This window comes from Branchiostoma floridae, chromosome 13 (assembly GCF_000003815.2).
Source record: "Branchiostoma floridae strain S238N-H82 chromosome 13, Bfl_VNyyK, whole genome shotgun sequence".
In the NCBI taxonomy this organism is placed as follows: Eukaryota; Metazoa; Chordata; class Leptocardii; order Amphioxiformes; family Branchiostomatidae; genus Branchiostoma; species Branchiostoma floridae.
In genome coordinates, this window is record NC_049991.1 from 7,348,870 (window position 1) to 7,366,263 (window position 17,394).

Sequence of the window (17,394 nt, forward strand, 5' to 3'; positions counted from 1 at the left end):
TGCTTTAGCCTATTTCTAACGAAAATAACAACATTCAATTTTGATATAAGGCTTACTTTCGGTTACTCCTTAGGTTAAAAATTAGTCTTAACCCCAGGGCCTGTAAAATGCACCTAACATCACAATCGAATTTAAGAGTTGATCTGGAACTCTTAAATCCGATTGTGATGTTAGGTACATTTTACAGGGGTCAAAACCAAACCCACATCACTTCTCTCTTACATCTAAAGCTGTCTGCCAATATAGACCACAGCATGTCCACAGCCAAAGGTACAAAAATAGAAAGTCCTGTGCAGTATCAAGGTCGGCCACCATGAGGACTAAACGTAAACCTGACCGTCGGTCAGCAACACTTACCAAATATCATTGCAATCGCTTGAAATGTGGACTCTGGAGCACGCACACACACGCACACGCACATACCGCTATTTTCAAGGAGGTGATGAGCTTTTCCAGTTTATACAGAGAGGCTAGAATGTAAGAATGATGATGGTCTGACGAACATAGTGTTTGCTCCTTATTTATCTGTTTTGAAACAGAGCATTGAGTAACTTTTTATTCCAAATTTTGTATGTGTTGCATTCAGCTATGGTGTGCTGCTGTGGGAGATTGCAACAAGAAGGAGGCCATATGACGAATGTAAAACATCGGAGTAACTTTATCATTTGACAATTTCTTGCCATTTTGCTTTCCAAGTAGAATTTACCAGCGAACTGAATATTTGTAGTACGACGTTTAAAACAGTTGGTTCACGGTTTAACTTCCAACTATCGTTACAAATGAAGCTATGGCATCTTGATAACAATTAAATGGCATACTTTAACTTTATTTCCATTGCAGACACAACGCATCTCCCGTTTGCTGTTTGGGCCACTGAGAAGAAGGGACTGCGCCCTGACATGACGATGGTCCCAGTAGATCTACCGTACGTGGGCAACGTCAGCCATTTGATGCAAAAATGTTGGAGCCAAAATCCAGAAGACAGGCCTTCATTCGATGGTGAGAAGGTTGCGTTATCATTATTTTATATCAATACAATCGATCTGCTATAAATATCTACTGATGCAAATCAATTTCGCCTGAATAATAGAGCATCCCACATATGAAGTAATTTAGCAGCTTCAATCTTTAAGTCTCCATCTATAGTTTCGTCAATGGAAGATTTTGAAAAGGAATATATTTCATTTGCAAAGGAAATGCGGGCATGATCAGGTGAAAACACACAAATCTTTCCCAAACAAATCCTTGTCAATCTTTATCATCATTTTCTACTAAAAATGTGCGTAGACGAAGTAACTTACCTTTTCTCGCCATTAATTGCCAGAGTGCGAAGAACAACTACGCGATGTGAACAGCAAATCCAGCAAAGAGGACATTCTCGACGCCATTACCTACGTAAAGATGCATACGACGACTACCAAAGGTACAAATGAAAGCAACCCTCAAATCTTTGTCTCTGGTGAACGCATGCAAGTATGAAATTCGTCGCATATCTTGAACTTATTCTTCAGTACTGGAACGAACAGTAAACTATAGTCAAATGGTTGAATATAGCAAACACAGATTACTGTCATAATTCATAAGTAACAATAATATATACGTGATATTGACGAAGTTAGTTATCAAATTAGTTATCAAATTTCTTGCAGCAAAAGGCGCCGGCAGCACGTTCGAAGGAAGTGAGGAATTCCCGTCGCCGACTTCTATGCCTACCGCTTTCAAAGCTCCACAGGCTCGAAGTGGTAAGTGCCCCCAACACCATAACCATCTTTCAGTTTTATATAATAAACATGCAGAGTAACACTCGGCCACACAATTAATTTTATGAATGACATATTTTAGGGACCGCAAGTCTGAAACCGGAGTGGAGCCAGTTACGTTTCACATCGTGGACTTCTTTCGATTTTATTACAGTTTCATGTACAAAATCATCGTCGCATTTCATAATTCATAGTGCGTGTAGTTTGCGAAGCTCCTGTAAGTTGAGAAGTTTGGCTTTCTCAGTGGGGTTCTGAGCTAAATAAACTTTGTGAAAAAGATACAAAAGGCTGCAATCAATACAGGTGTTATCCTTAGTTTGAGGCTCCCGAATAGTAAATAGACCTATAGATATGATAAACTTGTAGTTTTGGCCTTACATTTTGATGATTAATACCCAGGAGGTCTTGTTAATATTTGCTGTATATGTAGTTGATGATGCAGGTTATGAAAAAAGCCTGTTGATGAAATGACGTGTAGATATTTCCTGGTTGAGAATAATACGATGTAATCTGTTGTGACCCAAAATTGTTTTTCAATTCAGAACCCCTTTTGACAGCTGAGGCGTCATATGCATTTGATGCCTACATTTGCTACTGCACAGAGGACAGAGATTTTGTAATGCAAATGGAGGAAAAGCTGGAGAACCCACCGTTTGGCACTGGTAAAAAAGGCCTCAGGCTGTGGTACGCTGAACGAGACGCTCTACCGGCCATGCCAATCTACGACACCGTACGAGAAGGCATTGCGAGGTAAGTTGTCTTTCACAATCCACTACCTCTCCTCGTATCTGAACTGTAATTCAGGTATAACACAGAGGCAACTTTCAAATTACAAATGTCCAACCAAACCTTTAAAATAGTATAAATAAAATATTTAATTCACCATGAAGTCCTGTGAATTTAGAAAAGGAGTCAAATGTACATGTTACATATGTCCTTTGATATACATTTGGTTAAAGTGCGGAATAAAATGTAACGTTATCTTCATAACGTGTTGTTAATGAACGCATTTCATTCTTTGAGTAAGAGGTAGACTTGTCCTTGATCATCTGACTAATGCATATGCTAACTTTACCAACTTCAATGGTTTACTGCCTGCCAACGCGAGTCCTCATCCACTGTTACATCAAGAGAATATGTCTTTCATCCGAACATCAATCAGAACGAATACATGCACTATTGAGGCTAGGGGTCACCCTGTCAAAGGGAGTCTATCAGGAGTGAAAAAACATGCCCTACATTCACTATGATCAGAACTATTTAGTAATCAGGTTCTTGATTTGTTGATGGATGTGGCGTGGATGCTTTTATAATTTGTTTTCACTTTCATGACAGATCCAGGCACGTGGTCCTTGTGCTCACACCAGAGGCCCTGATAAGTCGGAAGTGTACGTTTGAAATGGAATATGCTGCAACTTTACCCCCAGGTATGCTACATGTACCCTTGTACATATGAAACTAATAAATGTATAGATTTAGTATTATCAAAAACAACACTTCTTAGATAAAAAATTTAAATTGATATATGTGCCTGGGTGCTAATATAATGGCATTCAGCATTTTGGGATAGTTACATTCGTGTGGATAGTTAAGCACTTGTGACATGTTTTTGTGTGGATGATATTCAGTACCAGGGACAGGTACGTATGTGGATGGCTTTCAACACTAAAAAAATTGTCATCACTAAGAAAATGTTTGCCTACTGTTTGTGGATGGTGTTCAGCACTAAGGACAGACATGTTCGTGTGTGAATGGTGTACAGCACCAGGGACATATCTGTTTTATTTGTACGAATGGTGTACAGGCAATGTGTTTTGCATAATCAATTTTTTCAAAGAGATTTTGATAGCATGTTTTACATGTAATGCACTAGTGTCTTAGTGTCTACACCTTCTTTGTGGTCCACATGCTTTTCTACCCAGATTCTGAACATGCTTTCTATCATCTCCATTTCAGAAGCAAGACGGCAGAAAGTGATAACAGTTATGTACAAGCCAACGGACCTTCCCTCATGGTTGAAGTCCATGACCATCCTCGACTATGCCAAAGAGGAGAGAGTCAGGAAAGATTGGTTCTGGGTTAAACTAGCAAAAGCCATCTCCAACCAGTAGACAAACATTCCATCTGGTTTAAACATTAATGTACCACTAGTGTGCTCACAGTTGACTATTCTTAAATCATTTGAAGGGTGCCTTGATTTTTGTACAAGTATATACATGTGTCACACTCACTCTCTCCGGTTTAGTGTCTGTTGTTCCCCGTCTTACAAGGGTTGTGAGTTGCAGGATGTATATATGAAGACAATCCAAAACCTGTTCCTAACCTCTAATTCATCAGCAACATGATGGTTCATGTATGTGACACAAACGAAAGGTATATAGATTAGCCTACTCCACAAAATATGAAACAGAAAACCGATGTTGATAATTGTTTCCTTCATATTGTATGTTTAACATCAGCAGATGGAGCATTACACTTTTTGGTTTGAACAAATACAATGTATGTCATGCCTTAACATGTCGCTATGGTTTAAAGTATATGACATTCATTCAGAATGTTCATCTAATACATGTATATAGTGTGATGTTCTAAGGTCTTCCATCTGGCCGTATTGCTGTGCACAGAACTGCCAGTTGTGATCCTGATCTGAGTCAGTCTGTAGACTTTAAGATCTTAAAAAAGAACTTTTTAACTTCAATGTACATGTATGTCACTTTGAATGGACTGGAAAATGAAACTCAGTAGTCATACAAATGTAACTCCGAGACCAAACTGACAAATTCTTTCATCTTAATTGTGATGTCCTTCACAAGAGACTGTGATCCTTACCATAGCATGGAATTGGAAATTCTGTCAAATTGGCAATCCTATCCAACATACATGTACACTGTATATATATCATTGTTCACTTTACTATAATGGTGTAAAGCTTCAGAATCTGTTAAAGAATCAGGTAACTCAATCAACAAAGCACAAAACCTTAAACTTAACAAAATCTGTGATGTGTCCATCAATTAAAAATAAAATGTGTCAATGTATATTGTTTGACAATACAGTATATTGTTTTAATCAGAGAACATATAATGTGAGTACTCATTTTTATCTTTCAGCATCTTCATAATCGAGTACATTTATTTTTTCCTATGTCATTTTTTGTTTCCCTATTTTTCTAAGTGTCCAGTTTGCACCAGTGCATATCTACTAACAAAGTACTGGTTGTGTTCCCCGCTGAGTGATTTGACAGCTCTCCAGTACAGCTGGCCTGCGTTCTCAGGTCTCCCATCAGGGTGGGTCCTCTCCAGCTGGATCAGGTCCAGCCACAGGTCTGAAATTCAATTAGAAAGATTCAAAACTACCATTAGGGCATATTATCACCTGCAGTGGATGGATGAACTGCTAGGTGGTGCTATTATGCAGTTACCAGTGAATAAAGAAGGCCCTCTGCTGCAGATTGTCTACCAAGAGCAAAACTGCTTATAGACAAGTACACAGTCAAAGCTTACCAGGCTCAGCCTCCCCATACTCCCTCAGTGCATCCTCATAACAGTTCCTGATCAGTTTCATCTTTGGCTTCAGCTGGAAAGAAGAACAGAAGAAAATTAATGCTTTTTGCTTTCTACATGGACCAAACGTTTTGACTTTAAACAAAACATTTTACACCCACATTTCTTGAAACAATATTGATATTCATGTATATTCTCAAAGCTGTTCTAAAAGTTGCACAATTATGTTACCTTCACAGAAGGGAACATGTCTGTTTTTGCTTTGTTTCTTCTTCTTTTCCGTGCAAATAACGACCTGGACCAGATGGCTGTCACCATGGTAACCGGTAAAGTAGCAGGCACCACGTGGTGTTCGGTTACATAATGTAGCAAATGTCAGATCTAGAGGGGCTCGGGTCACTACATTTAGAAATGTGTTCAAATAAGAATGAACAAAACAGTTGCCAGTGTTAGACTACAACATGTAAAGGTAACATTCTGTATTTGCTTGCAAATATTACCTTTCTAGTTGTAGATTAACTTTTCATGAATGCATTTAGCTATTCACGATAAACCAGTAAATAAGCAGTGGTTTACAAGTCACTGTCACACATTCAGGACCTTTCCACAACTGTGCACACGACAACTCCCCAACCAAGGTTGGCACTGGGTTGGGAGTAGTTCTGACTCCTCCGATTGCAGAAGCAGAACATGACTTTGATTTGTCGAAAGTTAGCTGGTGCAGATGACTTTTAAACACTAATAGGCAACCTCACTGACCAACTACAGATGGCCTTGTTCACAATACTCTCAACTATGGCCTGGAGAAGGTTTGCTGAAAGTCAGCAGGCTGACATTGGCATCAGCCATACTCTTACCTGCCCACTTTCCAACTCAATGTACTTCCTGAAGACTGGAAGGGGTACAAACTTGGTCTCTCTCAGCCTGTTGAATACACAATACATTAAATTTTACACACAAAAAAGACAAATCAACTTTGCTGTAAAACACACTTCTCACTAGCTGTATGTTTACAGTTCCTAAATGTAGAAATTAAAAAGGTTTCTTTGGAAAAATATCTATACCTGTCCTAAACTAAAACTCATAGTTTACAGTCAAGCAAGATGAGAAAAAGTATGTTTGGATTACATTGCATTATATAGTGCCTATTACTCAAAACTAGTTACTATTACTGAAAATCATTCATGACATTTCCTAAACAGTTATCTGTTGTAGAACAAACAACAAGGAGTAACTAAATCTTAATATGAAACTGATATGATAGTAGGCAGAGAGTTTTCAATTGAGCTGGAAACAGTAACAAACCATTTGTTTGTTTGTTTGTTTTATTACGATCTCCATTAGTGTACACTATCATGACACTAATCTTCCTGGAGTCATACATAAATAATAAGAATAAATGAAATACATGAAATGAAAAACAACTTAACATACCATTTGTACACAGCCCTTGTCTTCTTGATGCCCCCACTGACCACAGCCCACTGGACGTACCACTCTTGTATGGGGGTGGACCACTTCTTCACACTCAGGATGGCTTTCTATGGTGCAATAAATAAATAAACATTACAATATGCATCAACATTTCTCTATAGTTAAGGCATGTAAAAATCCCCTGAGTGAACATTTCCATTAATTTGTAAAGACATTTTCTTAACCAGATGAAATCATCAATGAGGGAAAAACAAAAAGGACTGTGATTTGCAATATAATGTCGGAATTTCAATTAAAGAACTTTTGCAGCTGTTTTTTCATTGTAAAAAAGTTTCTTATGATTATGATTGATTAAGAGAGTCATGTCCCATGCCCCCTATTTTCCCAGAACTATCGTAGAGTGGAATTTGTTACCACCAAGCACAGTAGGGGCATCTTCTCTGGATAGCTTTAAAGAACGCTTGCAGATAGATGTGCAAAAGTTAGGTGCGACGGGTTGTTCGCGTGCCTGCTAAACTGGTGTGTTACGCCGAAGGGCGGTTATACTGACTATTTAGATACAGATACAAAATCCATCCATGCAACCAGCACGCCCGGATGAATGATGAATGATTACCTGAAACAGCTCCTCTGCATGTTCCTCCCTGTTACTGATGGCCCACTCTATCCTGAACGTCCAGAGGGGAAGGGAGTCCTGCAAAAGAAAAGGTGGTACAGCAGCTGCTAAGAAAATGTTCAAACAAATATAAGATCTTCAATTAGTTAATAAAAACATCTTAGTCATTAGTATATAAATGGGCTTGTACATGTAATAGTAATATGCTATAGGCAGCACTTTTCAGTGAAAAGTACAATAGAACTGAAACATCATCACCATGCCCAAGACAAAATATACAAAATAATGCACAGTAACAAGGACATACATGAACACCAAGGGGCCTAAAATTAACCCGCCAAAAATCATTACAATCCACCCAGAGGTTCTAAAGTAATATGCTGACCACAAATATCCTGAAACACAAACATGCACACAGATGCACCATACACAAAACGTCCATTTTTCATGGGTAATGAACTTCAGGGTATGATTATAATATTTTCTAAAAGTTTAAACGATTCCTTTAAAAGATGTGAAGACCTTGTTACAGACTTTCCTAAGAATTAGCAGACCAAAGAAAAAATTAAAACATTTAGTTAACTCCTGGTAGAGCCATATAGCCTCTTTGGTCATACTTCTGTCTAAGTGACTCACCTTGTTCTTGACCTTGGCAATGGCCTTCTGGAACACAGGGTTGATCTGGTTGGCCCCTCCGGCTGCCAGCAGCTTGAGTCTCTGTACCCACAGGTCTGGGGACAGGGGATACTTGTCTGTAGCTGAGGACGACACCTCTGTAGCTTCTTCTAACTTTCCTAACTGTTCCAGTAGATCAACCTGGATATGAAAGGAAACAGTTGACATGATTGACACATATCAATCAATGAGGACTGGGTAAACTTGTCTGTACATGAGGCAAACACTTCTGTTGCCTCTTCTAACTTTCCTAAGTTTGGATCGGAGCTGGCCCTAGGAGAGACCCTGATCGCAATTTGTACTAGTAGAATCGCCGATTCTCCTAGGAGATATCCCGATCGGAGTTGGCCCTAGGATTCTACTGGATCGTGATCTCTACCGTGACATATACATCCAATCTATGACAATTTCTAACAATGCCATTTCTGTTTTAACCAGTTGAAGTTCAAGACAAAATGTTTTAGAACCAAACTGTACTGGAAAAAAAGCTTATAGGGAATAAGATCTACAAACCTTTTGAATCTGACATTGAATGTATCCAAGAAGCATATGGCCTCTTTCGGTCAATATTGATCATGGTAAAATCCAAGAAGTACAGTCACACTTACCCATGAACCATACATTTCTTCAGAAACTTTGTCCTCTTCTTGTGCAGATGATAAGATGTTCAGCAGTCTGCTGGACACCTACGGGGAAACAAACAAAAATATTGTAAAAATAAAAAAACTTAATATGCTATTTTTTATAAACAAAGTACACTTGTACGTGTATATCTGGATAGAGTGTTATTTTCCAAAGGAGAAGAAAACAATAGAATGTGTATGTGAATCTATTCTTAGACTACTAGATCTAGAAATTAACACAATGCTCTGACTACAACTTCACAATGTAAATGAATATTTGTCAATGTATGCACCCTAAAAACTGTACCAACCTGGTCCATGAATGACTCTGAAGCTGTTTCTTGTAATTTCTCCATCAGGAAGTCACAGTACAGAGACCACATCTTCACTGCAAGATTAGAAAAAAAGGAACATTGAATTTCATACAAATGCCAAAAGCATACGGTCAAACAACAGATGCCGTTGTTTAATGCGTAACTTTGCCAAATATTCTCAAATATTTTTCTAAAACACAGTTAATATGCTATTATAGCAAATTAAACTTATAACTATAGATGATGTATAACTATAATAAAAATGCATCAGTCATAGTTAATCTAGTACATGACTGGCATCATAAATTACCTGTGTTGACTTTTTCTACAGCTCTGTCATACACCTGAGAGGCCTTGTCAATCAGGTTCAGTACAGCAAGCTCTGGAAAAGAAATAACAAATGATACAATCAAATATAAGACCTCTATTCTCTTTTGACACAAAATGGGACAGTACGGTATCTGTGTAATAGAACTAAATGATAAAGTCAAACCTGTACTACTAGTGACCACTTTTCGGTAGTTCCTTATATAACTTTTCCTATGGAACACAAAATTAAGTATCCTTTTTAACAGTGTCCACCTGTCCACATAATACAGACTATTGGCCTGGGTGGTCTTTTTTGGCAGTTTTGACTGCCTGCTAGAATTCTAGTTCAAACCAAACACTCTAGTTCAAACCATTCTACTTCTAGTTCAGAGCCAACAAATCAAATATGTTTGGCGTTACCAATTAATAAACAAATCTTTGTGGCCGTTGTGTCTAAAAGTACACAGCAATACATTTAAAAGTAAATTTTGTCCACATACCAACTGAGCAATGCAGAAAAATATCTCACCATGGTTTAGTCCCCTTTTCTGTGCCTCCTCAATGGCAGTGTCTTCACCCTGCATCTCTCTCTGAGCTAGAGCACTCCACGTCAACTCATGGTCCGCAAACCTGTCCTGTAAACTGTCACAACAACAGGAGTCAACAACAACAAATAAACAGGCAGAGATAACTTAATCTTTGCACTGAGGTCTTACTGTAGCATTAATATGAAAAGAGTCTTTAAAATCTTTGTTTTGATAAATTTCTTAAAAAGTGATATCAAAAGTAATATGAAGGCAGCTCGTTCCTTACTCATTGTAGATGAGATCTTGGTGGTCCTTGGTGAAGTCAAACTTCTGACACACAGGAATGAAGGACAAGAGGAATTCTATGTCATCTGAAAAACATTGAGTAAAAAAAGATTATACAACACTGGTTAACAGCATTGCATTTGTGAGTGTGATTAAACATTTGCACACCTATTGGTTTTTAATCAAAAACTCAAACACAAAATCTTGAAGTAGTAATAACAAGATAAAAGAACACCTCCTGGCATCTCTTGAAGGAACTGCATTTTACTAGCGTATAGTGATGCATGTACGTAATGTACAGTGCATTAAATGTAATAGTTGATACAAACTGACTTCTTTGGATGTGTGTCAAGCTTTACACATAAATATGATGATTTCTAAAATCATATATCTAGCAATTGTGGCTGTTCTTGACATCAACGTAAGCACATTGATGTCAAGACAAACTGCACCTCATGGTGTACTAATGTGTCAAATAAATCTAATTATAAACCTGTTATAGCTTCAGTTGCTTTCTTGTAGACTATAGTGGCAGCCTTCCCTTGGAACAAAGCATCTGGGATATCTTCTGAGCCCTGAAAACAAAATAAATATAAACGTTTAACTTAATAGTATAAAATCAAAGCAATGCTTAAAAAAAGTAAAATGAATATCTCATCACAGCTGACATTTTGTGTAACCTTGAATAAAGAATAACTTTATAAATATCTTTATAATGTGGTAGTGGTACTGTAATAAATCTATTTTCAGAGTGACACATTCCTCCCTCCCCCTAAAAAAAATCTTCCCAACCCCTCTTAGGGATTAAGTACTCAAAAGGTACATAATATAAATTATATAAAACATAATTAACAAACCTCAGGCCTGGAGAATTCATTGCTGATGATGTTCCATCTGATTCTGACCTGTAACATCAAAGTTAAAGAAAATATAATTTCGTAGATACAGATATGATATACATGTTTATATAGATGTACTACACACCCATTTGATCATGGGTTGATTAAGTATTTTTCTAATTCTTGTTACATTTGAACAAAATATACCACAAGCTTGTGAATCGTTTAACTGTACATACAACATTCTGTACTCTTTACATATTACAAAAAGTATAGAGCTACAGAGTATATTAATTTTCTTAATTTGAAGACTAGATTCTGAGCTTACCTTTTCTGTGTTAAGCAGTTCCATTCGGAAATACTGAAGGAAAGAAAAAGAAATTGTGTTATCATTTTTAAAATGATTGTCAACCCTTACCCTAGATCAAGTTTCTGTAACATTTGCGTACTGATGAATAGCAACATTCAGTTCATACAGAGATGAGTCACAGTAGGCAAAAAGTAAAAGTTTTGTTCTATACTGTTGTCATGTACCTACTCGTACTAGAAAATCATTAATTCTATCCAAATAGACTTATGAAGATGTGCATGGTGTTTTCACTAATCTCACATTCAACATAAACAAACAATACACTGTACAATCAAACCTTAGACATGACTAACCTCCAGCCAGAGCTGTTTAGACTCGGGGTGTGTACGGAGTGCCCTCTGTAGCAGACTGCGAGCGTTGTCAGCTGACTGGTTCTCTTCTAGTTCCCACTTAGCTGCCATGATCCACAGGCCTGACACATGGAAACATGTTGTTTAGTTGTTTTATTTTGTTCCTTTCAATTTGCTTGTTTGTGTATCTTACATTGACCTTGCTATGAACAAGTTCAGCCCAAAACAAATACTATATGATTCTCTCACTTTAGGTAATACTTTTGCAACTGAAGTTGAACATATTAAATCATTGACTCTTATAGTATACACACAATGTGATTGGCTAACTAGGGTATCAACTATCAACTTTTGGAAATGACTGTATCAGCCGATCAGATTTTATCATGATTTCAAAATGATTAGGTTAGTTGTATCAGCCAATCAAGTATTCTGTTTGTAGACTTGATCATCAACCCAACGGAAAATGATTGACACCTGACCTGGTTTGTTGGTGTGCATGGACAGCAGACTGGCAAACATCTTGGACAGCTGGATACGTTTATTCTGAGCAACAAAGACAAAAAACAGCATATTTTCCATCAAAATAATCACTGTGTCAAAACTATACACATAAGACATGTAAGACTGAATTATTTCATGGTTGACTTATCTGTGGACAAATCAAATGATGTATTGAAGAGAAACAAATGGCAATTAAAAAAAAAGTCAAACTTACCCATTTCTTGCAGAACTCGATATGTGACATCCACATCTTCAAATCTTCCTAAAAAAAGGATAAAACACACAAATTGGTGCTTAATTAAGACCAAAACAAGTACACCAACAGTACAAATAAGAATAGAAATTAGAATGACAAAAAAGCACACAAAAAACATAAGTAAGTAGATGACTTACTGGCCACTTCCTGATAGCTCTCTGAAATACAAAATGTGGAAGTTAGTAAAAGAATAAGTCATGGTTAACATTACAAAAATTAGGTTGGCATCCATTCGTCTTGTAAGACAATGGTAGGCAGACAGCTATTTGCTGTCTGCCTGGCCTGCACGTGACTTTTTAAGGTGAAGGAGGGTTGTGCACTTCCTTCTCCACCCTCTCATCTACTGGTGCACTAAGTCTCACAGGGACAGAATTGCATGCCACTTGCAAGACTGCCCCAGCAGACGCAGGTTTGTTGTCAGGTAAAAGCTTACTAAATGTACAAGTCATGTAGTCTAACAGCCTTTGAAGCCATAGACACAAGCGGTCGTCATCTACTGTGTTTAGGGCAGGGTATAGAAGGAAGAGCCCACTTCTATTTCAAGCGTCTTTTACCTCCCCAAACGAAGTCAGGTACTCATTTATACACCTGGATTTGAGTGAGGGAGTCACAATTATATAAGTGCAATTCCCAAAAACAACACATCTAACAAGGTATCAAATTTATGGCCTTTTGATCCTGTATCTTCTATTGTTCACATTGATGATGATGGAGTGACTAATGGCTGTGCAATAATTTTAGCAAGCAACAATAAAATCAAGCTGAACTCACCTTGAATAGATAATGGATCCTTCCAACAATGGCATATTCTATCTCTTCCTTCTTGAAGAAATAGCCCAGGTTCTGAAAAAGTGTAAGATAGATTTGATACAAGAAAAACCTTGTGAAGTGTATAACTAAAGGCACTTGCATCTATCTATTGAACAAGTTTTAATAGATGATAAGTTTCTCAAAAAAACATTTACTTTGGTCACACTGACTTACAGTCATATGCATATATCATTTCACCATTTACATCAGAGCCGACCAACCTTCCCTCAAACGAGACGGGCGCTGATAGTGATACCGACTGCCAAGCACCTTTCACCCTTTGCTAACATCACACTTCCGGTCTGGATGTGCGACTTAGGCTTTGGGTCATTTCAACTTGATAAGGATCAGAGAACTGATCGAAAGCTTGTTGGTAAGTGCTTTATTTCATTTGTGTACAGATATACTAGTATTAGTAGTAAGGTTTCAAAACTGTAACGCATTGTTCTTACCTCTCGTCTATGGTGTATAAGCGACAGTGTGTTGATCTCGTACTGGATGTATCGGAGAAAGTCTTCCTTCTTCTTGGTCCTGCGCACCAGTCTGTACTCATGGTCTGTTCTCTTCTTGATGATGGCTCTGTGTTGGTGGAGTTCATAATGAGAAAAAATCATTAGTAGTGCTTGCCATCAATCAAATACAATAATTATAAATCCCAAAATCTATGTTCACTTGTGGTAATCACAGTGATATACATAATATCATGCAGTATTGTATATAATATTCACTTTCATCTTTGAAGTTTATCCTTTCAATCTAGTCGATGATAATTTTCCCTATCACGTCTTTTCAACACCTACATGTTAATGTAACTCTTGCACATCTGTCGATGTGTGTGTCTGTCTGTCTGTCTCTGTGTGAATGTGTCTATTAAAGAGGCTAAGACTCACAAACAATTCTGTTATCATTTTCTCAACTCCATATCAAAATGAGCATCTTCTACTTGTTGAAGAAATCTTGCTGATCAAATGGTAAATTAATGGAAACACTGTATAGGAACCTAAGTTACACTAAACAAACCACCGCCCCCCTCCCCATCCCCATCCCCATCCCAACCATACAAACATATGCAACCCTAAAATTTCAACCTACTTAATTTCGTGCTTGTCGAAGACGCCGACCCGTTCTAACTGCTCCAGCTCGGGGAGCATCTTCTCGATGTTCTGCTGAACAAACTCCGCCATCCTAACACTTCTCAACCGGCGACGTTACGGCAAAAACTAGGTAGAAGTTTTCTGACAAAATATCACTCTCCAAAATGCACGTGTGTGTGTCTGCCCAAGTGACCTGACCCAGGGTCATATAACACTCTCGTTCCCAAGACTAACCGATAAATTTTAAAGAAAATAATTTCAAGATATGTTCTTAAAGTCACAAGTTTCTTAATAAAGTCTTAACAATATGCATAAAATATTTCTTATATTTGATATTGAAATGATGTCGATTTTTGACTCTAGAGTTATCCTGGACACGAGAGTAGAAATTTCTGGATACGGGAGCGTGTAAGTTTCCTTTTTATGCAAATAAGAAAAAATATATGCAAGTCACTAAATCTCTAAATCTCTAAATCTCTCTTCGTCCTTCAACTTTATCATCCTACTTTGCTATTTCCACTTTTCCACTTTTTTCTTTACTCTCTAATATTGCTTCAGGTGAGAAAATATGTCGTGATCTCTATAGACTTTACCTAATTTGCATAAATCGGAAACTTATAATGTCTCGTTGCTTCAAGGTAGCAGAACACAGTATTAGTGGGCGAACCCCGGGGTGTATGACGCGGGTACATAAAATAGTACGGATAAACTTGTTGAAGGAGAGGTAAAAAGCCTTATTTGAGGGGCAGCCAGATATAACCTGTGCTACGTGGTCACGGAAGGTGTCGACTCTGAGACTGCATGGTTTGGATTGTGCCAGTTTTCTATTTTGTGTATAAATGCGCTCCATTACGCAACTGCCTTTCTAGCGTGAGCCGGCTGCAGTTCTGTGACCTCCGCAGAGGGGCATTTCAAAGAGGGCGTGAGAAGACGATACGCCGACAGTATTTTTTTGTTTTTTAATATATTGTGGCTTGTACCTTCAACTCAAACATATCCGATTTTGGTATTCCAAAAGTGCACCCTACTATATTTTTCATTGCGTCGAAGCTAGTCACCTTGAGGCCCTTAACTATAGAAATCCCCATAGGCCGAAAACTGTGTTCTGCTACCTTCAACCGCAACGGGTATTGGCCAAAAACTGACAAAAGCGTTATATTTGGGCAAAGTTGCTTGGTATGTCAGGTCCTGGCGTAGACTCCCTTGAAATAAGCCTGTTTGTTCTACCGTCAGACGGCCGTTGCCATGGCAACGGCCACTTTGGGCCTTTCCCTATGCTTAACTATGGGACTTAGTGTGAAAGCGCCTTTGGCCCGAAACCCGCACCCCCCCCCCTTTTCTGCGGCAACTAACCTTGAATCTAACCCTAAATCACTCCTAACGTAACAACAGACACAGATTGTCTCCGTTTTAATGAAAAGAGCAGCCAGAATAGTGAATTTGATCAGATAATGAGACCACTAAATGGCCCGTTCTATAAGCCCTGTACGGGGCCTACCTAGTGGCAGGTGCCAAAGTATAAAGTTGCCGAAATCTCAGCAACCGCTTGAAAGTGGGGAAAGTTAATTGGCAGAAGTTTACATCTTTACTAGTTTTGTTGTCTGAACGAAAAAAAATCCAAGGTCAAGTTCGTTCAAGGTAGCAGAACACAGTATTAGTGGGCGAACCCCGGGGTGTATGACGCGGGTACATAAAATAGTACGGATAAACTTGTTGAAGGAGAGGTAAAAAGCCTTATTTGAGGGGCAGCCAGATATAACCTGTGCTACGTGGTCACGGAAGGTGTCGACTCTGAGACTGCATGGTTTGGATTGTGCCAGTTTTCTATTTTGTGTATAAATGCGCTCCATTACGCAACTGCCTTTCTAGCGTGAGCCGGCTGCAGTTCTGTGACCTCCGCAGAGGGGCATTTCAAAGAGGGCGTGAGAAGACGATACGCCGACAGTATTTTTTTGTTTTTTAATATATTGTGGCTTGTACCTTCAACTCAAACATATCCGATTTTGGTATTCCAAAAGTGCACCCTACTATATTTTTCATTGCGTCGAAGCTAGTCACCTTGAGGCCCTTAACTATAGAAATCCCCATAGGCCGAAAACTGTGTTCTGCTACCTTCAACCGCAACGGGTATTGGCCAAAAACTGACAAAAGCGTTATATTTGGGCAAAGTTGCTTGGTATGTCAGGTCCTGGCGTAGACTCCCTTGAAATAAGCCTGTTTGTTCTACCGTCAGACGGCCGTTGCCATGGCAACGGCCACTTTGGGCCTTTCCCTATGCTTAACTATGGGACTTAGTGTGAAAGCGCCTTTGGCCCGAAACCCGCACCCCCCCCCCCCCCCTTTTCTGCGGCAACTAACCTTGAATCTAACCCTAAATCACTCCTAACGTAACAACAGACACAGATTGTCTCCGTTTTAATGAAAAGAGCAGCCAGAATAGTGAATTTGATCAGATAATGAGACCACTAAATGGCCCGTTCTATAAGCCCTGTACGGGGCCTACCTAGTGGCAGGTGCCAAAGTATAAAGTTGCCGAAATCTCAGCAACCGCTTGAAAGTGGGGAAAGTTAATTGGCAGAAGTTTACATCTTTACTAGTTTTGTTGTCTGAACGAAAAAAAATCCAAGGTCAAGTTCGTTCAAGGTAGCAGAACACAGTATTAGTGGGCGAACCCCGGGGTGTATGACGCGGGTACATAAAATAGTACGGATAAACTTGTTGAAGGAGAGGTAAAAAGCCTTATTTGAGGGGCAGCCAGATATAACCTGTGCTACGTGGTCACGGAAGGTGTCGACTCTGAGACTGCATGGTTTGGATTGTGCCAGTTTTCTATTTTGTGTATAAATGCGCTCCATTACGCAACTGCCTTTCTAGCGTGAGCCGGCTGCAGTTCTGTGACCTCCGCAGAGGGGCATTTCAAAGAGGGCGTGAGAAGACGATACGCCGACAGTATTTTTTTGTTTTTTAATATATTGTGGCTTGTACCTTCAACTCAAACATATCCGATTTTGGTATTCCAAAAGTGCACCCTACTATATTTTTCATTGCGTCGAAGCTAGTCACCTTGAGGCCCTTAACTATAGAAATCCCCATAGGCCGAAAACTGTGTTCTGCTACCTTCAACCGCAACGGGTATTGGCCAAAAACTGACAAAAGCGTTATATTTGGGCAAAGTTGCTTGGTAT

The 17,394-nt window shown here is 38.8% G+C and overlaps 2 protein-coding genes across 2 annotated transcripts; one reads left to right on the top strand and one right to left on the bottom strand.

Moving 5' to 3' along the window:
* The first annotated feature begins 27 nt into the window (after positions 1–27).
* On the top strand, positions 28–4,689 carry LOC118429507 (myeloid differentiation primary response protein MyD88-like). Its single transcript, XM_035840004.1, has 7 exons — positions 28–639; positions 841–999; positions 1,325–1,423; positions 1,650–1,742; positions 2,303–2,510; positions 3,096–3,187; positions 3,717–4,689. Exons 2-7 carry the CDS (start codon positions 900–902, stop codon positions 3,869–3,871), a joined length of 747 nt encoding a protein of 248 aa, XP_035695897.1. The 5' UTR covers positions 28–639; positions 841–899; the 3' UTR covers positions 3,872–4,689.
* A 220-nt stretch (positions 4,690–4,909) lies between these two features.
* LOC118429506 (U3 small nucleolar RNA-associated protein 6 homolog) lies at positions 4,910–14,405 on the bottom strand. Its single transcript, XM_035840003.1, has 21 exons — positions 14,208–14,405; positions 13,568–13,694; positions 13,077–13,148; positions 12,443–12,463; positions 12,264–12,311; positions 12,028–12,091; positions 11,549–11,667; positions 11,214–11,246; positions 10,904–10,951; positions 10,540–10,621; positions 10,048–10,132; positions 9,764–9,876; positions 9,236–9,307; positions 8,923–8,999; positions 8,597–8,674; positions 7,950–8,129; positions 7,314–7,391; positions 6,698–6,804; positions 6,121–6,187; positions 5,264–5,336; positions 4,910–5,085 (listed from the first exon to the last, which is right to left on the bottom strand). Exons 1-21 carry the CDS (start codon positions 14,297–14,299, stop codon positions 4,922–4,924), a joined length of 1,800 nt encoding a protein of 599 aa, XP_035695896.1. The 5' UTR covers positions 14,300–14,405; the 3' UTR covers positions 4,910–4,921.
* Between the last annotated feature and the right edge of the window lie 2,989 nt (positions 14,406–17,394).